The sequence below is a fragment of the Capricornis sumatraensis genome, chromosome 15 (genome assembly GCF_032405125.1).
Source record: "Capricornis sumatraensis isolate serow.1 chromosome 15, serow.2, whole genome shotgun sequence".
Lineage (NCBI taxonomy): Eukaryota > Metazoa > Chordata > Mammalia > Artiodactyla > Bovidae > Capricornis > Capricornis sumatraensis.
In genome coordinates this window covers 80,270,108-80,287,569 of record NC_091083.1, presented here as the reverse complement: position 1 = coordinate 80,287,569, position 17,462 = coordinate 80,270,108, and the positions used below count along the sequence as shown (strand labels likewise).

General features: G+C 51.9%; 1 protein-coding gene across 1 annotated transcript in view; it reads left to right on the top strand.

The window, feature by feature from the left end:
- Positions 1-2,468: 2,468 nt before the first annotated feature.
- The window catches only part of PREX1 (phosphatidylinositol-3,4,5-trisphosphate dependent Rac exchange factor 1), a 177,224-nt gene continuing 162,230 nt past the window's right edge, over positions 2,469-17,462 (top strand). The window contains exon 1 of the mRNA XM_068986839.1: positions 2,469-2,681. Coding sequence (XP_068842940.1) covers positions 2,469-2,681 — 213 coding nt within the window. The remainder of the gene's footprint in view (positions 2,682-17,462) is intronic.

The following is a 17,462-nucleotide window of genomic DNA, read 5'->3' as shown; positions in this document are numbered from 1 at the left end:
CTGGAGGATTTCATAGACTGTATAGTCCATGGGGTCAGAAAGAGTTGGACATGATTGAGCAACTTCATTTTCACTTTCACTTGGATTGGTTTCCCAGCTCCAGATCTAACTGACCAGGTGACCTTGGTCAAGACATTTCACCTCTCTGAGCCTCAGTTGCCTGTTCTGTAAAATGGGAGTCATTGTAAGAAAAAGAAGAAAAACACACCTGGAAAGCCATGTTTTCTCAACCTTAGAAAAGTGACATTTGGGGCCAGATAATTTTTAGTTACCAGGGACCATCCCATACGTTGTAGGGCATGCAGAGGCATGATGTACCCACTGCTTGCCAGCAGTACTCCCTCCCCAGTGACAACCAGAAATGTCTCCAGACATTGCCTTCCCCTTTCCCTTACCCCATCTCCGTCCATGGGACTGCCTTTCCCTTCCCCATCTCCATCCATGGGATTTTCCCAGGCAAGAATACTGGAGTGGGTTGCCATTTCCTTCTTCAGAGGATCTTGCCGACCCAGGGATTGAACCCGGGTCTCCCGCATTGTAGGCAGATGCTTTACTGTCTACGCCACCAGGGAAGTCAAGTCAGTTTCATTCCAAAGCCAGGGTATTCCGACTATCGTCTCTCTTTGAGGGTAGAAGGATTAAAGACAAGGCAATTGAGGATCAGAGAGGTGCTGTGACCAGGTGAAGATCACACAGCAGTCACTCCAGAGACCTCTTTCCAAGGGAGATGGTCACCTTTTGGACACAACTGACTCCACTCCCCAAACCTGGCAGGCTCATCTACCTCATACCCTTGACTCTGTGTCCAGGGGAATGTAACTCATTCAAGGCCCAGATCAAGCATTGCCTTGTCCAAGATCAAAAAGAAGCAGCTCAGAGAGGGCATAAGCCACCTTACTTTCTCCCTGTGTCCTTAGGCACCTGCAGTATTTACCCAGAGGCCACTGGGAGAATAATCCTGGGTGTTTGGAACAGCCCAAAGGATGATTACAGCCTACAGGGGGATACTATTGATACCTGAATCAGCCAATCTACACACAGACAAGACAATCTCTGGGTCCAGAAGAGGGGCAGGTCAGGAACTGTGAGGACAGTTTGGAGAGTGGGGCCGGGCTAAGAGGGCTGCTCATACCTACAATATTAATCAAGAAACACGAACAGAGAACTTTCATCTGCGGGGCATTGTTCCAAGTAGCCCCTATGGATTAACACATAACCCTGTATCATGAGCTAGGTACCACGGTCATTCCCATTGTCCAGATGAGAACATCGAGGCTCTTGAGGCAAGGAAACCAGGGCAAGGTCACCCAAAGAAACTAGCAAGGGTGGGAGCTGGGGTTTTAACCTGAACAGCCCCCAGGGTGATCTTCCCTTCGCATCTTCCTGTGAGGCAGGTGAGGACACTTGTCGAGCACTTCGCTGACGATCAAGGTCACACAGAGCAGCCTAGACTGGCAGCAGGGTTTCCCAAGGCATTATTGGTGGGTGGGGGGCACGGAGGAATGCGGGGGGGGGGTGGGCTCGGTCAGAGCAGCTGTCACTAGAGAAGATAATAATTTCCTCTGGGAAAGGCTGGAAGGGGCAGGCTCATCTCTGGGGGTCGGGGTGGGGGGCCCAGAAGTTATAAAGAAAGAGAAAAAGAAAAGGCAGGAAGGAAGAGGAAAGAGAGAAGAGGGGGTAAGAGAGAGAAGGAGAGAGCCGAGCCGCGCGTCTTCCTTCCCAAGGTCGTGGGAGCGCCCGAGGGCAGCGGGCAAGGTTGGCAGCCTTTTTCGGGGGCCGCTAGGGGTGAGCGCGGCGACGCGAGGCGAGGCGGGCTTGCTCCCGAGCGGCCCTGCCGCCAGCTTCCCCAGGCGGGTGTTGACTCAGCCGGAGCGGCAGCCGGCCCTGCGCGCGCGTGCTGCGCGCGGCGGGGGTCGCGTGTGTCGGGGTGGGAGTGGCGTAGCCCGCGGCGGGCGGGGAGCCGGGCGCCACGCGTCCCGGCGCAGAGCTGGGGAGCCGGCCGCACTGCTTCGGCGCCTCAAGGCTCCGCGGGGCCGCGAGCGGAAGACTCTCACCGGAGAAGCCCGGTGGTCCTGCTCGGGTTGAGCCGAGCTTCCGACGTAGCCGCGCCGCGTCTCCAGGGGGAGCGGGGCGCGCGCGGAGCGCCTGTGCGGCCGCGGCGCGGCGTGGCACTTGGCCGACGCTCCCTGGGCGCCGGGGCCCGCCGTCCCGGAGCCCCGAGGGCCGGCCCCCTCCCGCCCCTCGTCCGGCCTCCGCGCGCTGCCTCCGCCCCCCGCCCGGGCCGCCCGCCCCCAGGCCCGCCCGCCAGCCCGCCCGCCAGCCCGCCCGCCGCGCCATGCGCCGGGCCCGCCGCTGAGCCCGGCCCGCCGGCGCGCCCCGTCCGGGATGGGGCGCCTGGACGCCTGAGTCGCCGCTCTGCGCGATCTCCGCGCCGGGGGAAGGAGCTGGTGCCGCGCGGCCGCGCTAGGATGGAGGTGTCCGGCGGCCGCGATCCCGGTGGCGACGGGGCTGGGGACAGTGCCCCACCGGACCCCCTGGCTCACGGCGCCGCTGCGCCCAACTCCGGCCCCTGTACAGCCGCCCGGGAGTCGGAGCGCCAGCTGCGCCTCCGCCTCTGTGTCCTCAACGAGATCTTGGGCACCGAGAGGGACTACGTGGGCACCTTGCGCTTCTTGCAGTCGGTGAGTGTCGCCCCCGGGGGAGCGCGGGGACAGTCTCCGCTCCGGCCGCCAGCCCTGCTGCGGAGATCGGCGGGGGTGGGGGTGGGCTCCGGCGTGGGTCCCCACAACCTGTGGCCACGGTCCCCGGGGAGGGGTTCGCGAGGATCGCCTCAGAGGCATCCCGCGGGGCGCGCAGAGCCGTTGGGGTGATAGGGCTGCTCCGGAGCTGGGCTGTCGCCGCTCTTGCCGGCCAGCGGTCCAGCCCCAACCCGGGGTCTCCTGCACTCCGTTCCCCCCGCCCCATACTCTGCCCTTTTGTCTTTTTCTCCACCCCCGGCGCCCCGTTTCAAATAGTTTTAAAATTAGTTAAATCCGTGAGGCAGGGTCTTTGGGACCCAGGCGCCGAGAGCTCGGGCTCCTGCGTTTTTGCCACCTTACCCCCTACGGGGATTTCTTGGCCACCTCGTGCACCGCGAACTACTCATCTAGGACGGACCCTGGAAATCCGCGAGCCCAGCATCCCTGCGCGCCCCGCAGAGTAGAATAAAACCCAAAGCCTGGAGCAGGAACAGAGGTCGCCAAAGCCCCCCGGTAGGACTCCTCTTTCCCACCCACACGCATTTGCTGGGGCTGGGGGACAGTGGGTTTCAAACTCACGACTCGCCGGTTCCATCCCATCCCCCTCCACCCCCAACCTCAAGTTGCCAAAGCACTGGCATCAGATTCTGTAAAATAACTGAGCGCTTATTATGTGCCAGGCGCCTACGTGTGTCGTGAGAAGGTTGGACCTTCCCAAGTGGCCCACGAAGTAGGGACTAATACCTCCCTCATTTTTCAGATGGGAGAATTTTTTTAGCTCCAGAGGGTCTGAGTAACTTGCCCAGAATCAAACAGCTGCTTAATCGGGGATACTGGATTTTGAACCAGGGCAGTCTGTTCTGTACTGCATTTCTTTGTTGTTGTTGTCGTTTCTTCTCTTTCTTCTTCTTCTTTTTTTTTTTGTCTGTGAGAGGGAGGAAGGGGCCACTTCCCTACCGTCCTAGGAAGTGAGAAAAGTGGCTAGGGGGTGAAGGGGGTGGGTCTGAGGCAGCCTGGCTGGAAGTTAGGAGACTGGCAGGGCTTTAATCTCCCAGCCTCCTGCTGGGACCTCATTTACTCCCTTCTCTGCTCTAGGAAGTCTTTTAATCCTGGTGCAGGAAGGGCTGGGGGGGGGGGGGGCAGTGGGCAGAGGGGGCAGTTGGTGGTTCCTTCAGAAACCCCAGAGCCAGGCCCTGCAGTTCCCAGTCTCCCCGGGGAAAGAGGGAGGCTCTGGCATCCTCTGGGATCCCCTGTGGCTTAGGGGTGCAGCCGAGGCTGTGTGAGGTCTGAGTTTTAACTCCAGGAGGATGGAGCCCTTCTCTCTGTGAAAGGAGGGGTGTGTGTGTGTGTGTGTGTGTGTGTGTGTGTGTGTGTTGAGGGGGTGGGGGTGGAGAGTTGTGCGGAGGCATTGAAAACCTTTTGGCTGAAGGACCCTTCTAGAAAAGCCTATGAGAATGAAGCAGGATTGGCATTTCTTTCCCATCCCTCCCTCTCTCACAGAAAAAAGAGAGAAAAAAAAATCTGCTCAGTTTGAAGCTGGCAGTTTCTGAATTAAAGATGTAGGCAGTCCTGGTGTCTCTGAGCAATGTCAGCTTCCAGGGAACTCCTCACTTCTCCTTCTGAGCCACTCCCTGCTTCTTAGTCTGGAAGAGAAAGAGCAAAGACAAGCCAGTTTTTACATTAATGGGGAAGAAAAGATACCCAGTACTCCCACATCCTTGCCCTGGATGGTGTGGTGCCTTTCGGAAGAGATAGGAGATGGTGTTTGGTTCACCGTGGTTTTAAACTGTCCATGTGTAGAGTCCAAGGAAGCTGAAATAACGGAAATTGATTAGAGTCAACCATTCTTCTTATTAAAAAAGAACAGGAAAAAGATAAAAAGACTTCTACACTTCCATATCGTCACCTTGACACTTTGAATCTGCTGAATTAATCCTTTTTCTTTCTTTTGGACTGCCCCGTCTGTTTTGAGATGAGCTGGTTCTGACGTTGACATCTTGGATCACTCTCGCACCTGTCCTGGCCTCAGTTTCTCCACTTGTCAGAGGCAGGGAGGGGAAGCCAGGCTTTCCTTCTGCCTTGTCTTTTTGGGTGTCCCCAAGCTTGTGCCAGCAAACGGACTGATTGTGTTACTTGACCAGCCGTACCTCAGTTGTGAGCTGCAGGAGACCTCTCTTCTTTTGCTTTATCAAAAACGGTCCCCAAACAACCCAAGGTCTTTCAGTTTTGAAAACCCAGGGCTTGGAGCTTCACGAACTGCTAATTACCAAGGCTTTCCATGGCAGCCAGGCTGGCAGGCTGCAGGCTGTGAATCTCTCCTGTCTTCCCCCTCCCTCCTCCCAGCCTTTATGTTATACTTACTGAGGGACTGTTCCTGCTTGGAAGAAATGTTGGGTAATCCCTCCTTGCTTTTAATTCCATGTGGCAGAGGCAGGTCTCAAAGGGCTGCCCTGGCCTCCTTGATTCCCTCGTTTTAAGGTCCCCTTGCCAGTAGAAGTGAAGCCTCTGTGGTAAACTGAGCATTATGGGAAATGCAGAAAAACCAGGTCTTAAGTTTCTGTGCTGGAGAAGGGCATGTTCTAGCCAAGAGTGGCAATATATGAGTGTTTCCAGAAATCCAAGTATGAGGTTGAGCTCTGGAGCCAGACTGCTGGGGGTCAGGTCCTTGGGCTCTGTGACCTTAGGCAAGTCTGAACCTCACTTTCCTCATCTGTAAATGGAGAATGATAGTACATCTTATAGGGTTTTGAAGAGGATAAGTGAATTATATTAATATATATATAAAGCACTTAGAACATTGCCTAGCAGGTTGCAAGGCAATTCTAAATATGACTTATTATAATTAATTGTTATATGATACTTAACGATTACAGATGATTAGGATTATAGGATTCTAGTAGCCAGCAAGCAGGAGTAGTCAGGGAGGGCTGCCTGGAGGAAATGAGATCTGAGTTGTTACTGAAAGGAGGACAGGAACTCTGGGTGAATTTCCTTTTGACCATCTACATTCCAGAACTAGTGGTTTTGTTTGGATCTGGGTTTGGGGGCTCTCAGGCTCCTCCAGAATCTCCCCGTCTTTCTTTACCTCCTTCAGGAGTTGGTTTGCACTTCCTCCCTTATCTCCAGTGGGGCCTGATGACTTTGGTGCCATATTTTCTGTCTGTTTATTGAAGAGCCATGGGAAGGGAAGGACAGCCCTCTCGTATTGATGCTGGATCTCTCTTGGAGGACCCTCTAGAGGTGGCAGGAGAAGATGCCTCGGATTTTGAGAACCTTGGGTCTCAGCCTTTAGAAGCCCTGGCAGTTTTAGGTGCATCGGGTATACTCTTGTTAATAATGATAATGACAGTGATATTACTGCCTGTCATTACTGTGTAGGGGCTGACACTGATTCATTGCTTACCCTTCTATCCATTCATTTGATCTTTCCAGCACCCCTGTGAAGGAAGTGCTGTCTTATCCCCATTGGCAGATGAAGAAGCTGAGGCAAAGATAGTTTAAGTGAGCTGTTCATGTAGATAGCTGCCTACCCTGGAACTCATGTCTGCAGCCACTTCACAGACTGCCTCTGGCTTATAAAGGGCTTGACTCGTAACTTATGGAGGTGGCAGAACTGGGATTTGAACCCAGGTCTGTGTGACCCTTACCCTCTGCCTGGGCTTCCTCTGGTTACTTCCCCTCTGTGACGCCTGTCTCTTCCGCAGAACGGGCACAGCTTAGAAGAATGGAAATATCAGGCTGCTGGGTTCCTGCTCTGTACTCCCTGTCTCTTTATGGCGTGAGGGTTGAGGTTGGGGCTCTGGAGCCAGGCTGCTGGTGTTCAAACCCTGGCTTTACTCCACACTGCCTGTAGGTGTCCCTGGGCAGGTCACCAGCCTGCTCCGTGTCTCAGTTTCCCTATCTGCATAATGGGCACAGTATAGCAGCTGCTGCCTCATAGGGGAAAGTTTGCATTTCCAGTGAGCCTGAGGTTATCGCTGTTAGCACTGTGCCAGGCACACAGTGGGTGCCCAGAATGCTCTGGTAGCTTTTTGAGGGGATGTGCAGCATTGGGGGGCAGAAGAGTTGGTCTTTTTGGGGCTCAAAGTCTTCCCCCTTAAAAAGAGGCCAGGTGATCCTTGAACCCACTTGCCTCATGCTTATATTGGTTTGGGGTCTCCACCTACAAGTCAAGGAGGCTGCCTTTGGGGACAGCTGCCAATGGCTTCCCTAAAGGATGTGTCATCCAGCCTGGGTGGATGGGCAGAGAGACTCCTGTGTCGGGGGTGGTCAGCAGACCCCTGAAGGGCTCCCCTTGGCTCTCTGATGAGAGAAAGGGCTCCCCATTCCTCCATGAGGTAGCAGCTGCTATACTGTGCCAATTAAACAGAGGGGGAAACTGAGACACAGAGCAGGCTGGTGACCTGCCCGGGGCCACCTACAGTCAGTGTGTAGTAAAGCCAGGATTTGAATACCAGGACAGGACAAAGACGGGTCACTCTCAGACTCCCAGAGGGTCTTCCTAAACTGGCTGGGCTGGGGTCCCTGAGGAACAAGAGGCAGAGAGCTCCCAGAATGCTTTCTGTGCTTCTGCTTTCTGGGGGTAGGAGACGAAAGCTTTTCTTCTCATTGGAGCTCTGGTTGCCAAAACAAGAAACTGTGGTTTTGTGTTGTCACTTTTTTTTTTTTTTTAAGATTTTTGTACTCTTAGTCTGACACTAGGGAGCGATGCTGGGGAGTGGGGGTGGGGGGTGCCTTTTAAATTTTGCAGTCACAGAATGACCTGCCCGATGACGTGGCAGGGGGGTTTCACAAGATTGTGTTGTGCAAAGGAGGACGCTCAGAAGTTCCGCCTTGGGAATATAAGCAATAACCATAATATGATATACATTGTATGTATGACATGACAGGAATTGGGAGAAAAGGATGGATAGATGTGTATCTTGTGAAGAAAGGCAAGCAGAAAGATTCTTAAAAAAAGGAAAAAAAGGTTCTAAGAAATGCTATTTGAAATGCCCTTTCCATGTAAAATTAAGCATATGTAGGCTATGGTATTTCCAGTGGTCATGTATGGATGCGAGAGTTGGACTGTGAAGAAAGCTGAGCGCTGAAGAATTGATGCTTTTGAACTGTGGTGTTGGTGAAAACTCTTGAGAGTCCCTTGGACTGCAAGGAGATCCAACCAGTCCATTCTAAAGGAGATCAGCCCTGGGTGTTCTTTGGAAGGAATGATGCTAAAGCTGAAACTCCAGTACTTTGGCCACCTCATGTGAAGAGTTGACGCACTGGAAAAGACTCTGATGTTGGGAGGGATTGGGGGCAGGAGGAGAAGGGGACGACAGAGGATGAGATGGCTGGATGGCATCACCTACTCAATGGACGTGAGTCTGGGTGAACTCCAGGAGATGGTGATGGACAGGGAGGCCTGGCGTGCTGCAATTCATGGGATCACAAAGAGTCGGACACGACTGAGCGACTGAACTAACTAACTAACTATGAGAATATATTTTTTACAGCTTGCCAACAGAAGGAATTATTGTACTTTCAGCCTGATTATTAGTTGAAAGCAGAGCAATAGGAATAATAATTTTGCTAAGACGTACATAGTGCTGGATGTTTGTAAGTCCCAGAAAAGCATTCTCTGTGTATCAGCTCCAAATTTCCAGGTGTTATTGTGCTTCCTGTTCTACAAATGAAACAAAAGCACAGAGAGGTCAAGTCAGTTTCCCAGGGTCACACAGTTTGACGGAACTGGGGTTCAAACCCAGGTAGTGTGACTGCACAGTCCACATTTTTTTAACACTACCCTGAACTGCCCCAACAGGGTGCTGTGCTCACGATCCACATTCCTGCCTTTGTGAGACCTCTGGGCTGCCCAAGTGGGCAAGAATTAAGTCCAGCGATCCAAATGATCTGAGCTTTAGGATGCGAGGGACCCAGGACCAGCCCACTTTGTATTGGGCTGAACGTCATCAGGACGGCAGTGAAAATTTTGTGATGATAAAAACCTTAGCATCAGCAGGAGTTAGGTGGGGCCCCTCTTTTGTGTATGGCAGACACAGCTATGTACAGGTAGAGCCATAAAGAAATTAGACTGCTTTTTTCAGAGGTAGAGGGAGCATCTGCTGTGTATTCCAGTCCGTGTTCCAGGCCACGAGGAGGCAGCTGCCAACGGGCCAGACGTGGTCCTTGTCCTTATGAGAAAGATGAGTCAACAGGGATGCTCGAACTCATGCATTTGAATGAATGTGTTCTTCAAACAAACATCCCAGACACCCACTCACTATTATTCCAATGCTTGCTCTTGTAACTGTTGCTCTGTCACTTTAAGAAGAGATGGATGGGGTTGGTGTCCCTGGCTTTTGGAGGCTTCAAGGGCACCACTTTCTTCGAGAGTGTCCCTTTTATCAGGCCAGTGAGCAGAAGAGCTGTTGGACTCAGGGCCACACCCTCAGATTAAGAAACCCACATCCTCTCTGCTTGACAGCTGGCCCTCTCTTAAAGCGTTTCTAAAAGCTGAGTCTTTGAAGTAGGCCATGCCTCGCTGCAGAACTTTACCTCCCAGATTTTTGTGCTTTCTCTTCTCCAGTAGACATAGGTTCTCTGGCTGGAACCCTAGTGGGAAGTGGGTAACCAGAGTTTGCTGTCCCACTGGCTTTGTTTTGAAAGCACCAGGTGAGGTCAGAGCTGGTTCCTGCCCCAGAATTTAGGAGACATAGAACTTGTGAGCAAGCCAGGGGTGAAGGGAGGGTCTGAATCTCCTTGTTTTGCAGGTGAGGCCCCCAGAGGGACCCCCCGTAGAAGTTGCATCCCCCAGAGGGAGGTGAGCCCTGGTCAAGGGTGGTGACTGCTGCTGGTCGGGGTTCCATCCTGAGAGTTCTCGAGAGAGAAGGCTTGGGGGCCTTCTCTGGGACTTGTGTTTTAGCCCGGATCCACTGTCCCCCTTAAACAGGTTCTACAAGGGGCATTTCCAGCCCCAGTAACTGATTTGGGGTGAATCTCTGCATCTTTCAACCTTTGGCATTATTGACACATTGGGCAGGATTATTCTTTGTTTGTGGGGGTGTCCTGTGTGTTGCAAGATTTCAGATGCATTCTTGGCCTCCACTTACTAGATTCCAGTAGCATCCCCTTCCCCCTGTTGGGGCGATCAGAAGTGTCTCCAGACATTGTCACATGTTCCCTGGGGGCAAAATAGCCCCTGGCTGGGAATCACTGGCTGAAACCTCCTTTGATCACCAGCTCTGCTTTTGGCCCACTTGAAGGCAATTACATGTGTAGCATTGATATGTGTGTGTGTGTGAATGTGTATGTGTTTACATAAATGGCGTGATATGGTTTGTATTTTTCACTCCGCAGTGTGTCTTGGGTTCATGATTAAAGGCACAGACTGGAGACAAAAACAGCCTGTGTTTGAAATGCAGCTCTGCCCCTGTATGACCTTGGATGAGTCACTTTGCTTTTGTGAGCCCTGGTTTCCTCATCTGTAAGATGGTTGTAGTCCCCCGAGGGTGGCTGCTGGGATCGAGTGTAGTCACTTACATACCTGGTGCAGCTGGGTCCTGGGGCAAGATCAGTCTCCCCGAAGTACATGCCACAGAAGGAAGCCCTGAGGAAGGAGGGAAGCCCTTCAGACTCCCAGACGAGTGTGGATTTTTAGGTTTATTTTTATTTTCTCGACTCTTTGAGGGCCAGAAGGGACTCTGCCCGTCCACCCTTCTTCTGTCGTGTGGTCAGACACACAATCTGTGTTTACCCGCCCAGTTCCTTCCCCAGGGTGGAGCTGGCAACTGATCCCTTGGTTCTGGGCCAGGAGAGGTGAGGCTATTTCAGGCTGGCTGGCCTAGGGACACTGAAGGTTGGTAGAGGCAGGTGGCCAGTTGCCGGGGAGGGTGGGTAGCTTCTGCAAGAAGCTGCTCCTAGGAGGAGTGAGGCCAGGGTCACCGTGGGGTATAGGCAGTCAATGCTTTCATTCACAAATTCACTTTTTAAACAAACAGAGGTTAAGCACCTACTAAGTGTCAGACATATGGGCTAGATGTTGGCACATGGCCCGTACAAGATGGACAAGGTTCTTGCCCTCGTGGAATCTTCATACAGTACAAAAAGAGATCGCTTGAGAAAGTGGCGAGAGGTGTAATCATGATAAGATAAGCCATTGAGGTCCTGCTGGGTGCCAGGTACTGTACGAATTATCTCTTTGAGCCCTTGCAGCAACCTTTGGAATAGAGACTGTCATTTTATCTGTTTTGCTCCTGGGGAAGCCAAGGCCCAGAGAGGCTGAGGAAACTGCTCAAGTCCACACAGTTTGGGGAGAAGGCAGTGGCAACCCACTCCAGTATTCTTGCCTGGAGAATCCCAGGGACAGAGGAGCCTGGTGGGCTGCCCTCTATGGGGTTGCACAGAGTTGGACACGACTGACGCGACTTAGCAGCAGCACACAGTTTGGAGTGGGTGCACTGAGGAGAAAGGAAGGTGGAGGTACCCTGGTGACGGAGGTGGTGTCATCTGTTGAGATGAGACGGTCAAGGGAGGCCTCTGAAGAGGTGGCCGAGAAGGAGCCCGCCGAGGAAGGAACTGAGAGAAGCGTGCTCCAGGTGGTGAGCACAGCGTGTGCAAAGGCCCTGAGGCAGGGCCTGGTTCAGCTTGCTGAAGAGGAGGTCAGGTTGGCGTGGGCAGCAGGGGTTCTGGTGGCGTGAACCTCACATGCACAGTGAGCCGTTTGGGCTTGAGTCTTGGTGGGATGAGGAGGCCCTGGGGTGTGGCATGGTCTGACTGATGTCCTGAAACTCAGGACTGCACGGCGCCCTTCCCAGGGTCCAGCAAACACCTCCTGCTTCCTGCCTGGGCACCCAGCCAGGAGGAGGACTGCATCTTCCCTTCCCACAGGCAGCTCCCCCCCTGTCTGTGCCTGGGCTGTCTAGTGACCTGGGCGATTCTGTCCTCTGTCTGGGTGGGTGCTGTGAGCCGACCACACGGGGAGAGGAGATGGGGCCCCTCTTCGTGGCCTGGGTGTGGACAGGCTGCACCGGGAGGGCTGTTGAGGTGAGAGACGGGTCCCTGCTTCCCGTGAGGGAGGGGCACCCCATGTTTTCTGTTCAGGAAACTGATTTGCATGATTAAAACCTGTTCGGTGGCACCTCTGACTCCACCCTCCACTCACAGCTGTCACGACAGCACTTAACCTGGTGTCAGCTCGCGTGTCTTTTTCATACCCACTTCACAGATGAGAAAAATGGAGGCACTGAGAGTAACTCGCCCGGGGACCCACCCTGGGGAACTGGCCACTGCCTCCGCAGCTCTCATCCTTGCCTCCCGTGGTCTGCTCTCCATGCACAGCCCGAGGAGCCTCGTTAGACTTGTTAGGTCGTGCCACCGCCCCGTTCAAAGCCCTGCTGTGGCTGCCAGTGCCCTCAGTCAAAGCCAGGTCCTCAGGGTGGCCCAGGAGGTCCTGCACCACTTGCCCTGTCTCTTCTCCCCTCCGTCTCCAAGGCATCTTTTATTTTTCATACGGTTTTTTTAACATTGAGGTATGATTCACATAGTATACATTCTACCCCCTCAAGAGTACAGTTCAGTGGTTCGGGGTATATTCACAAAGTTGTGCAATCATCGCTGCCGTCTAATTCCAGAGCGTCCTGTCGCCCTCCCTTGCTCCCCTCCAGCCACACGGGCCCTTTCTCAGGGCCCCAGGCGTGCTCCTGCATCAGGGTCTTCCCATTGGTTCTGTCTGGAGTGCACTTCCTCCAGTATCCCCGTGGCTCACTCTTCAGGCCTCTGCTTAAACCTCGTGGTCTTCAGAAGGTCTTTTCTGACTACCCCCCCCACCGCTTCCTGTTTGAAATTGTACTCTGCCCCCACTTACTGCTTCCTGTCACCTTCTCTCTCTCTCTCCAGCACCATAAACAGTGCCTGGCACATAGTAGGTGCTCATTAAATATCTGTCAAGTGAAGAAAATAAAACATCTCCTCTGTACACACACACACACACACACACATTTATTTGTTTATTTTTTGACTGCACTACGCAGCTTGCAGGATCTTAGTTCCCCCACCAGGGATTGAACCCACATCCTTGGCAGTGAAAGTGTGTAGTCCTAATCACTGGACTACCAGGGGATTCCCATATTTAAAAAATAATGTGATGGTCTTATTTATATAAATGCTCAGTATTTTTGTGTGGATTTTTTGGCCCCGGGGTCTGGCCCAGACTGTCTGGGTCTGAATTGTGTCTCTGCCCCTCAGTGGCTCTGTGATCCTTGGCAAAGTGTTTCCCTCAAGGAGTTTCCCCTCTCTGGGCCTCAGTTTCCTCATCTGTAAAATGGGTTGGGACACTTTGTTCAGTGTTGGCATATGGCCAGGCTCCAATCAATGGTAGTTGTTCTTTTATTAAAATTGTCATCATGTTTTAGAGTCTCAGTATTTCCCTTCTTTTTGTTCAAGAACAGTTATGGGGTCTTGTCTTGAAAAACATGCCTCAGATCATTTTTGGGACTTGAAATAAACAACTGAATTCATTTTGGCCAGGTGGCCCCTTGCCCTGGACTCCTGGTCTCTGTACTCCTGTCTCTGAAGGCAGTTGGGAGAAAGGACATCTTTAGGATGACTGGCATTTGAGAAGAGATTATTCATCTCCTTCCCTGAGGAACCCACCCAAAGATAGAAAAAAAATGGTCATCTTCTCAAAAATGCATGAAGGCCCCTCCTGTTTTCCCACTCTGAAATCTCTCCACAGACTTAAGTGGACACAGAATAAACCATTCTCCACTTCCTGGGCAAGGCTGTTATACATTCTGCTTTCTGTGAGGCCACTTACCCAAGATCACAAGAGAGGGTGTATCCGTTGTCTATCGCTGTGTAACAGACTACCCCGCATTTAGTGTTCTGAAGCAGCTCTATTGATGACCACCGTGCAGTTTCTGTGGTCAGAATTCTGGGCACTGGGAAACTGGGTTTTCTTCTCTGGGTCTCACACGGCTGCGGTCATGGTATTGGCTGGACTCGCATCTCGTCTGAATCTTGGGGACCTCTGTTTAGCTTCTTGGGTGAATTTAGTCCCTTGTGGCTGTCGGACTGAGGTCCCCATGTTCTTTCTGGCTGTTTGCTGTGATGACTCTCACCTCCTCAGATCCTGGTCATGTGCTTTTTAAAAAAATCCGTTCTGACAGTCTCTGCCTTTTAATTAGACTGTTTAGCTCATATACATTAATGCAGTTATTGACAGGGTTGGGTTTAGGTCTAACATCCTGCCATTTCATCGGATCTCCTTCCTCTCCTGTCCCCATTGTGCTGGAGGAAAGGCGAGCAGGAAACGCAGGCTGATTGAATGCAGACCCCTTGCTGTGGCTTACACGGCCCCTGAGGTCTGGACTCTGCTCAGCACGCCAGCTTCATCTTCCTCTGCATTCAGTGTGTCCCGGGCTTTCTGTTCTTCAACTTGCTAGGCTGGTTCCACCTTCTCAGCCCTTTCGTTTTGCTGTTCCGCTTGCCTGGAGCACCTCTAACCGTGCTGTGCATGGGGCCCTTCCCTCTCGTTTAGCTGTGTAACCCCGGTGTCACTTCCTCAGGGAGCCTTCGCGTCCTGGTCTCTGTATCACCACACCCATTTTCTTCTTGGTACCTGTCACTCTTGAAGTAGTCTGTTTACTTGATTAGCGTCTGTCTCCCCCACTAGGATACAAGTCACACGAGGTCAGGGCCCCGGCCTGCTGTTCACTGACAGCCCTGCCGCACCCAGCACATAATGGGCGCTCTGTTAATGTGGGTCTCGGGAGTGAGTGTGCGAGCGAAAGGGATTGGATGGGGTTTACTCTGTGGTGGAGGCTCTGCCGGGTCCTGCCACCAGGCCTTCTGGTTCCTTGACTTTGGGGAGCTTGGACCTCAGCATGGGGAGTGCCTCCAGACTGGCGTCCTTGGCCTCTTGCCCTTACCACACTGGGAGGGCCGAGGGAGCTCTGTGTGGTCCCAGCCACTGGCTGATGGCAGGCCAGGCTGTTGATTGGGTGTTGTTGTTTTTTTTAATTTTAAAAGTTTATTAATTAAAAAAAATTAAATTTTTTTTTTTGTCTGTGCTGGGTCCTCGTTGCTGCACGCGGGGTTTCTCCAGGGGCTGTGAGCAGGGGCTGCTCTTCGTTGTAGCATGCATTCTTCTCATTTCAGTGGCTTTGCTTGCTGTGGAGTACGGGCTCTGGACACAGGCGCTCGTGGCATGCAGGCTCAGGAGTTGCGGTTCGAGGGCTTAGGTGCCCTGCAGCATGTGGAATCTTCCTGGAGGAGGGATTGAACCCGTGTCCCCTGCATGGGCAGGCAGACTCTCATCCGCTGTACCACCAGGGAAGTCCAACTGGGTGGTTTTTTAAGACTTATTTCCCCCTGATCAAAAAGCTCATAAATATAGTGGGCGTGTATGTGTCAAAAACACATTCTCTTATGTCCTTTTATTACAGACTCTCTCAGATGGAACCAAGTATGGAAAAATGATACTTTATGTATGTACCTGGCTGTATATGTTACACATTTCTGCACATGTTCAGAGGTCTAGACGTAAACCTCCAGTGTGCTCTATTTGTGGACATTTTAATTCACTTTTTCAAAGTTAATTTTTGGGTACCTTTCAATGTTGACATTTCAAGAATAGAGAGCACCCCATAGACCTTTAACCTAGGTTCACCAGTTTGTTTTATAATTCTCCCCTCTTCTTTCCCCTCTCCACCTCTCCCACCTCCTACACACACATGCATGTACACACACACAGAGTTTTGTTTCCTTTGATCCATTTGAGAATAATTGCAGACATGATGCCCCTAGACAATCTCCTAAGAACACAGATATTCTCTGCTATAACCACAGTACACTGAACAAAATCAGGAAATGTAACATTGGTAGTGAATTATACAGCCCACAATCTGTATTCAAATTTCACCTGTTTTTCCAAAAGTGTTCTTTATACTCCCCCCCCTCCCCCTTTCCTGGAGTACTCTTGCCTGGAGAATCCCATGGAGGGAGGAGCCTGGTAGGCTGTAGTCCATGGGGTCGCAAAGAGTCGGACACGACTGAGCGACTTCACTTTCCCCTCTTTCCCCATCTCCAGAATCCAGTCCTGGATCATGCATTGTGTTTAGTTGACTTCACTGGTGATTTTGACTGGGTGTGACTTTTACCCCTTGTGTGGGTGGTAGAAACTCTCTGCTGAGATGTAGTTCTTCCACTTTTGTCCCCAGGCCACCACTTAGCAGCTCTGTGACCTTGGGCAGATGGCTCTTGGGCCTCAGTTTCTTTGGCTGTGAAATGGGGGAGATCTCTTTTTCTCCCTCGCACACATTTTATTGAGTGTCTGCTGTGTTCCTGGGTGTGTTGACACTGGGGATTCAGCAGTCACAGGGTAGGCAGACATCTGGGTCCTCAGGCTGGTGGCTGAGAGGAGAGGATTTGGTGGAGTAGGCTAGGATAGTAGGTGCTGTGCGTGGAGCTGACTCCCAGGGACACACTCTTCGCGTGGGCCGTTTTCGCTGTCACTTTGCTCGTCGTAGAACTTTTGGAAAATAAAGACAAGCAAAAAGGTCTCACCCTTCCAAACAGCTGTTTCACCTTTCGGTACATTTCCTGCTTGTTCTTTGCGTGTTGTTTCAGCCGAGGTGTGATGACACCACACACACGATGTGATGTTCTCTCTTGCCTCTTCTGTGCAGCTCCTGTGTCACCGCTAAGCACACTTCATTGCTAAGCTTTTGATGGCTCTGTAGTGAAACATGGGTCTCTGGGTGCGCACTGTCCAAGCTGACTTGTTAGGAAACTGTTGACCGAAACCGCCCACCTTGGCCAGCCCCACTTGCCTGAGTTGTCTCACAACAGGAGGCACTGATAAGGAACATGGTGCTGCTGCTAAAAACTGACTGGGAACATTCGGGAGGGATCAGAAGAGGGAGGAGGGAGATGACCAACCTCCTAGAATCCTTTGCGTTGGCTTCCATCTTGGCTGAGCGATGCACGTGCCACCAGGAAGGACCCTGAATCAGACTATGGGCTGAACAAGATGACTGGCCAGAGACAAGCCACAAAAGAACCCCGTTCCCCTAAAACCTGAGACTGTGAGTCACGTGGCAGAGCAGTTCTCCTGGGCTCCCTTACCCCGCTGCTCTCCACCTAGGTGCCCCCTTCCAATAAAGCCTCTTGCTTTATCAGCACGGGTGTCTCCTCGGGCAGTTCATTTCTGAGTGCTAGACAAGAGCCCACTCTCGCGCCCTGGAAGGGGCTTCTCCTTCCTGCACCAGAATCCTGGTTACTTACAAATTGCTTTACCTGGGCCCACTTCATTCTGAAGCTACTGCCCAGCCCTTAGACTGATGGGGAATTAGAGGAATTAAGATCTGTCATGCTCTCAAAGCAATGCCTGGCACATGGTAAATGCTTGGTGTATATTAGCTATAGTTATAATAATTATTACAATAACCTAATGTAATAATATGGTATATTATAATAACACAATATAATAATATACTATAATAACATAGTGTAATAATATACTAATAAAATTATTATTATAATCTAACCATCCCTTTTATATTGAGTATTTACATAGATTTCAGCTTTTCACAATTACGGACCATATGTGTCTTTGTTCAAGCTGCCAGTTCAGTAACTGGAAGCTGAAGAAACTTTGGTTGAGGGCCTTGTGGTCTTTACCAACCCAAAGAAATCACCAACACCTAGAATCCTAGAATTGAGTTGTCAGAGCTAGGAGAGAGC